The 6,000-nt window shown below is 40.5% G+C and overlaps 1 protein-coding gene across 1 annotated transcript; it reads left to right on the forward strand.

Annotated features, from left to right (window-relative positions):
• The first annotated feature begins 4,302 nt into the window (after nt 1-4,302).
• On the forward strand, nt 4,303-4,600 carry LOC118882922 (60S ribosomal protein L13a-like). The gene has a single exon (XM_036829298.1). The coding sequence runs from the start codon at nt 4,322-4,324 to the stop codon at nt 4,598-4,600; it is 279 nt and encodes a 92-aa protein (XP_036685193.1). The 5' UTR covers nt 4,303-4,321.
• Nucleotides 4,601-6,000: the final 1,400 nt, after the last annotated feature.

Genomic DNA, 6,000 nt, shown 5'->3' on the forward strand with positions numbered 1-6,000 from the left:
TCTATCTATCTATCTATCTATCTATCATAAAATAAAAGGTCAATGGATTTTGATGAAAAGTTAGACTGTGTTACATTAATTGCTTTCCATGAAGACTTCGCCAGATATGTTCCACTATTTCTGTTAGCATCTGCTCATTTCTCCTTCATCTCCCTTCTGTGGAACCTTGCCACTGACACCCCTATTCCTACCTGCCCCTTTCAGGCAGCGTGGAGCCTATTAAGTTATGTTGCCTGACCAGGGATTTGGTAGTACAAACATTTGTTGTTGGGTTCTCAAACTCAACGTGTCTTAAATAGAACTAATTATCTTCCCTCCCTGACCTCCAGATTTGATGTTCTCTCCTCCTGTATTTCTTATCTCAGTGAGTGGTATCATCATCTTCTCTCACCTGTCACTCCAACCAGAAACCTGTGAGTCTTACTAATCTCTCCCCTCCTTCACCCTCAATCCCCACCTGTTATGTCATCAAGTCAATGGTTTTGTTAAATATCACTTGTATCCTTTCTTTTCTCTTAAAAACACATATACACACCTACCCATCCATCCATATTTGATTCTTTTTAGAAATGTAAAAGATATAGACAATACAAAGAATAATATTACAAACACATATTCACCATTCTGAACTCACAACTGACTGTTAAAATTTTAACCAGTTACTTCTCTTTTCTGGTTTTCTTTATTTTTATAATAAAACATTACAGGCGTAGCTAAGTCTCTTTTTATTGACACTCCAGTTTAATTCCCTTCTCCCCTACTCCTGTGGTTTTTCACGTCCACAAGCCTCAGATTCCTCAGTTTTTATGTACATGCATAGCTCGTCATAAGGAATATAGAGGATTATTTTGTATATATTTTTTAAAAAATATGCACACGTGTACATTTTATTTATGTATGCAGTTCATATGTCACATTTTATTTGTCCATTACAAACAATAGTGTCACAGACATCTCTGTACATGTTTCTTTTCACCCATGTGTAAGAATTTCTATGGGTTATATAATCAGAAGGGAAATTGCTGGGTCATAGGGTATTTGCATTATCAAGTTTACTGTATGCTGCCAAATTGCTTTCCATGAATGGCTGAGTTAATTTGCAGTCCCACTAGAAATATATGAGAGCACTGTTCTCCTCATGTCTGCTCAAATATTTGATATTGTCATCCTTTTTTATTTTTGCTAATCTGAAGGGTGAAAATGGTTTCTCACTGTTTTATTTTGCATTCCCTTAATTGGGTATCTCTTCATACATTTGGGAGTGGGTCATTTGGATTCTTCTTTTGTTAATTACCTATTTCTATATTTCACCCATTTTATAAGCTCCTGTGTTTTTCTTATTGGTTTGTAGAATTTAAAAAATGCATATTTTGAATACTCAAAAATCCTTTCCATCCCTCCTGCTGCACCCCAGTACAGGTCTTAATCATCCTTTGCAAAGTCTCTTGCAACAGCTTCCAAATTGATCTCTCTGACTTCAGTTTGCCCTTCTTCATTCCATCTTCCACACTGCAGCCTGAATGATCTTTCTAACAAGCAAATCTGAGCATGCCACTCCCAAATTCATTACAGGGAAACAAGGCAAAACAAAAACATCATAATCAACAACAGAATTACCAAATAAACCAACTTTAAAGCCCTAAACTCTCTGGCATACCATACCAGCTACTCCATGATCTGATCCCTCTCTACCTGTGCGAGGCCATCATGCTGTTCCCCCCCATACATCTTACATCCACCCATTCAGAACGATAGTACTGGCCATTCTTTGAACACATCTGCCTCACTCATGCTTCTGGGCTTTTGTGAACCCCAATTCGTACTGCTATCTTGTCCTCCTAGAAAAAATTTCCCTGACATCCCTAAAGAGACCTGGTTGCTCCTTGCTCAACTGTTATATGCACTATAGCTCCGCTATAGTCTTTATGACTTTGCATTGACATGATTTATTGTGTATATGTTTTCTCTCTAGACTGGAAGCGTCGATAGAACAGGGCTCTGTCTCTTGGTCTCAAAAGGCAGTATAGCAGAGTGGTTAGGAATGTGGGCTCTGAAGCCAAACTGTCTGGGTTTGAATCTTAGCTCTGTTACTGTTTGGGAAGTTGTTTAGCTTCTCCATGTCTCAGATTCCTCATTTGTAAAGTGGGGATAATAATAGTACCTATCTCATCTGCTTGTTTTAAATCAGTTAATAAATATAAAGTGCTTATTACTAGCCAAAAGGTGAAAGCGACTAAAGTGTTGATTAATCGATGAATTGATAAACAAAATGTGATATATATATACATACAATGGAATGTTATTCAGGCTTAAATAGGAAGGAAATTTCTGACATGTGCTACAACATGGATTAACCTTGAAGACATTATGCTAAGTAAAATAAACAGGTCACAAAAGGACAATTACTGTATAATTCCACTTATACGAGGCACCTACGATAGTCAAATTCATAAAGACAGAAAGTAAAATGATGGTTACCAAGGGCTGCAAAGAGGGGAGATTGGAGAGTTAGTGTTTAATGGGTATAGTTTCAGTTTGGAAAGATGAAAAAGTTTAGAGATGGATGGTGGTGATGGTTGCACAACAATGTGAATATACTTCATGCTACAGAACTGTACACTTAAAAATGGTTAGGGAATTCCGTGGTGGTCCAGTGGTTAAGACTCCACACTTTCACTGCCGAGGGTGCGGTTTCGATTCCTGGTGAGGGAACTAAGATCCCATAAGCAGCATGGCACAGTCAAAAAAAAAAAAAAGGTTAAAATGGTAAATGTTATGTATTCTTTATCACAATAAATGAAAAAAAGTGCTTCTAATGGTGTCCAGTATATAGTAGGTGTTCAGTAAAGGTTAATTCTGATTATCTCTATTAACAACCCATTATTAATAACCATTATTTATTCATGGTAGGCACATAGTATTTTTGCATGAATGCCTTGTCCACCCACTCTGGATATCTTAATGCTATTTTCAGAATTAGGACTGAGAATGTTGAAACACTTTTCCACTCTCCTTGAGGTGTTGCATCCTCCAAGGGGGCTAGCTCCTACAGCTGGGTCAGTTCCCCCAGTATGTCTCCTATCCAGTCCTAACTTCCTCTGATTTCCTGACACAAGGCCAATTCCTCAGAAGGAGATTCCTAGGGCAAGAGGATGTACTTGGTGTAGGAGCAATGTTAGCCTAGATGACACTTGGGCATTCCCAACTATAATTTCAGGAGTAACTCCCACTGTTCACTTAATCCTGGCTTGAGTTCTTGGTCAGTAGTGACCCCCGCTTCCTTCCTTCTTTCCCCAGCTCATCCATCCCAGCTACCTAGCTACCATACCAGAAATAAGTGGAGGCATTAGAAAAATACATTACATTAAATGAATCTGAGAACATTCTTAGCACTTTAAAAACCTGTGCTAATTCCACTCCAGTCCTCTCCAAGCCACTCACCAAATCTGCACTTTCTCTCTTCTCTTCACCCTAGATGCAGGCTTCAGTCTGAGGTCTCAACATGTGGTAAACACAAACCATCCGTTCCAAGATTCCTCCAGAATCCAATTTCCCATGTTGGGGCCTCAGATGGTATTTACCATAATGTTCTCTTTTTGAAGTCTTTCAAGCACAGAATTCTCACTTTGTGTTCTTATGACCAGAATAGAAACAAACCTTTCCTGGGTAGTTGGGAGCAGGAAAATATGCTTTGTTTTTGTTTTTTAGAGCACAGCCTAGAAATGCCATGCCTGATTTTCTAGAGGCCCTTGGAGTGCTGCTGGCTTAGATCACAAATGAAAAATTCAGATGTGGACAGGTGTGAAAGTCAAGGGCTCAGCCTGGGGGATTCTGGGTGTCTCCAATTCAGCAGAACAAATGGCAAAACAACAGGTGTCCACAGATGTACCGACCCATGAGGCACTCATACCCAAAGCTCGCCTTGGGATTGAATTCTCTCATTGAAATCTGCCCCCTCTTTGTGCGGCCCCCATCACCTAATCTCTGCAGGGCTTGGGAAATTATGCATTCTGCTGGCCTTATATTACAGGTACCAGGAGGCTATGTGTGACTCACCCAGGATTAGCTGGCTTTAGGACTAAAAGTTCTGACATTTTCAAGCTGTTTATTAGTCATAGAATGTTGCAGCCTACCTACAGATGTTGCATAATAATGAAAAACTATAGTTGGAGCAAATGCTCAGGGGTGACCACAACTGACAGGACAGAGAACTGTGGAACTGGGAACCCAGTCTAGGGTCTTCAGGGCCGTAAAATGTTTCTTTTTAAAAAAATATTTATTTATTTATTTTATTCTTGGCTTTCCCAGGCGGCTGCCGAAGATGGCGGAGGGACAGGTCCTGGTTCTTGATGGCCGAGGCCATCTCCTGGGCCGCCTGGCGGCCATCGTGGCTAAGCAGGTGCTTCTGGGTCGAAAGGTGGTGGTTGTGCGCTGTGAGGGCATCAACATTTCTGGCAATTTCTATAGAAACAAGTTGAAGTACCTGGCATTCCTCCGCAAGCGGATGAACACCAACCCCTCCCATGGCCCCTACCACTTCCAAGCCCCCAGCCACATCTTCTGGCGGACACATCTATTCTTGGTGTCGGGTCTTAGTTGAAGCAGGCGGGATCTTTCGTTGTGGTATGTGGGCTTCTCTCTAGCTGTGGTGTGCGGGCTCACGAGTTGTGGCGCGAGGGCTTAGTTGCCCTGTGGCATGTGGGACCTTAGTTCCCTGACCAGGGATTGAACCCGTGTCCCTTGCATTGGAAGGCAGATTCTTTACCACTGGACCACCAGGGAAGTCCCTGTAAAGTGTTGTCTTGAAATAAGACATTTGCAGGTTGGGGAAGAAGGAATACTATGGAAAAAGAATCAGTATGACTTTTCCTAATTAGGGGATCAGAAATGGTGTTGGTAAACCTTGGAAATTAGGTATTCCATTTACTGTTTCTTAAGGTAGACAGAAACCAGGGCCAGGAACTATTAAAGTAAAAACTTTACAAGCTTTGTACCATCCCACATTTGTTCTTATTGTTATTCTGTGTTTGTTTCTTGGAGTGATGGCACAGAACACAAAAAACCAAAAAAGCCTGTGTGCTAGTCATCAGAAGCACCAGCAAAACAGGGAGCTTAGGTAATTCCATGCTGCTCCTTAGCCAGGCTTAGGATGGGTGGGTGGAATGGCAGCCTCCAAAGGAGAGGGTAGCAGGTTGAACACCTGAGTCTGCAACAAAGAAAAAAGAGGAGAGCTTTGAGTGAGGTACACAGTGGAAGGGAGCAGTTGCCCTGAGAAACGACTGAGCCCAGCAGCAGCAATTTCGTGTGTGAACCAAAGTTGCTCATAGCAACATTGTCTGTAATAGAAAACTAGAAGCAACCCAAGTGTCCATCAACAGAGGACTGCTAAACAAATTATGGAGCAGCTTTACGATGGAATACCATTCAGCCATTAAAAAGAATGGAGAGGATATAAATATGCTGATATCAAAAGATGCCTGAGGTATGTTAAGTGAAAAAAGCAAAGTGCATAACAATATACATATGTAAAATCCCATTTCTATATGCTGTTTCCTTTTAAGGTGAGGCATGTTAATATGTATTTGCATTTTCTTGTATGTATATAGACAGTGTCTGGAAGGAAATACATAAAAAGTTAACACTGCCCCACTTCCCCCCTCTGGGACTGAGACTTAGGAGAGGTATTAGGGAATTATTACTTTCCACTTTATAATTTTTATTCTGTTTGAAAGTTTTAAAAAGCATTTATAGTTAAAAAAAATTCTTTTTTGTAAATCTTTTGAGGGTTTCAGCCAGGCAAATTTCAGGACTTACAATTATTGGAAACCTGTCCCTCAGTTCTAATTTCAAATTAGGAATGTGGACTTTAGTTTCCTGATTTTTTCCTTCACCCAGGATGGTGGACAAACTTGCAGTTTTAATATATATTCTTTTCAAGCACATGTGGAATATTTACAATGACCATGTTCTAAGTCACAGCAGGATTCAACAAGATGCCAA

The sequence above is a fragment of the Balaenoptera musculus genome, chromosome 16 (assembly GCF_009873245.2).
Source record: "Balaenoptera musculus isolate JJ_BM4_2016_0621 chromosome 16, mBalMus1.pri.v3, whole genome shotgun sequence".
Classification (NCBI taxonomy): Eukaryota; Metazoa; Chordata; class Mammalia; order Artiodactyla; family Balaenopteridae; genus Balaenoptera; species Balaenoptera musculus.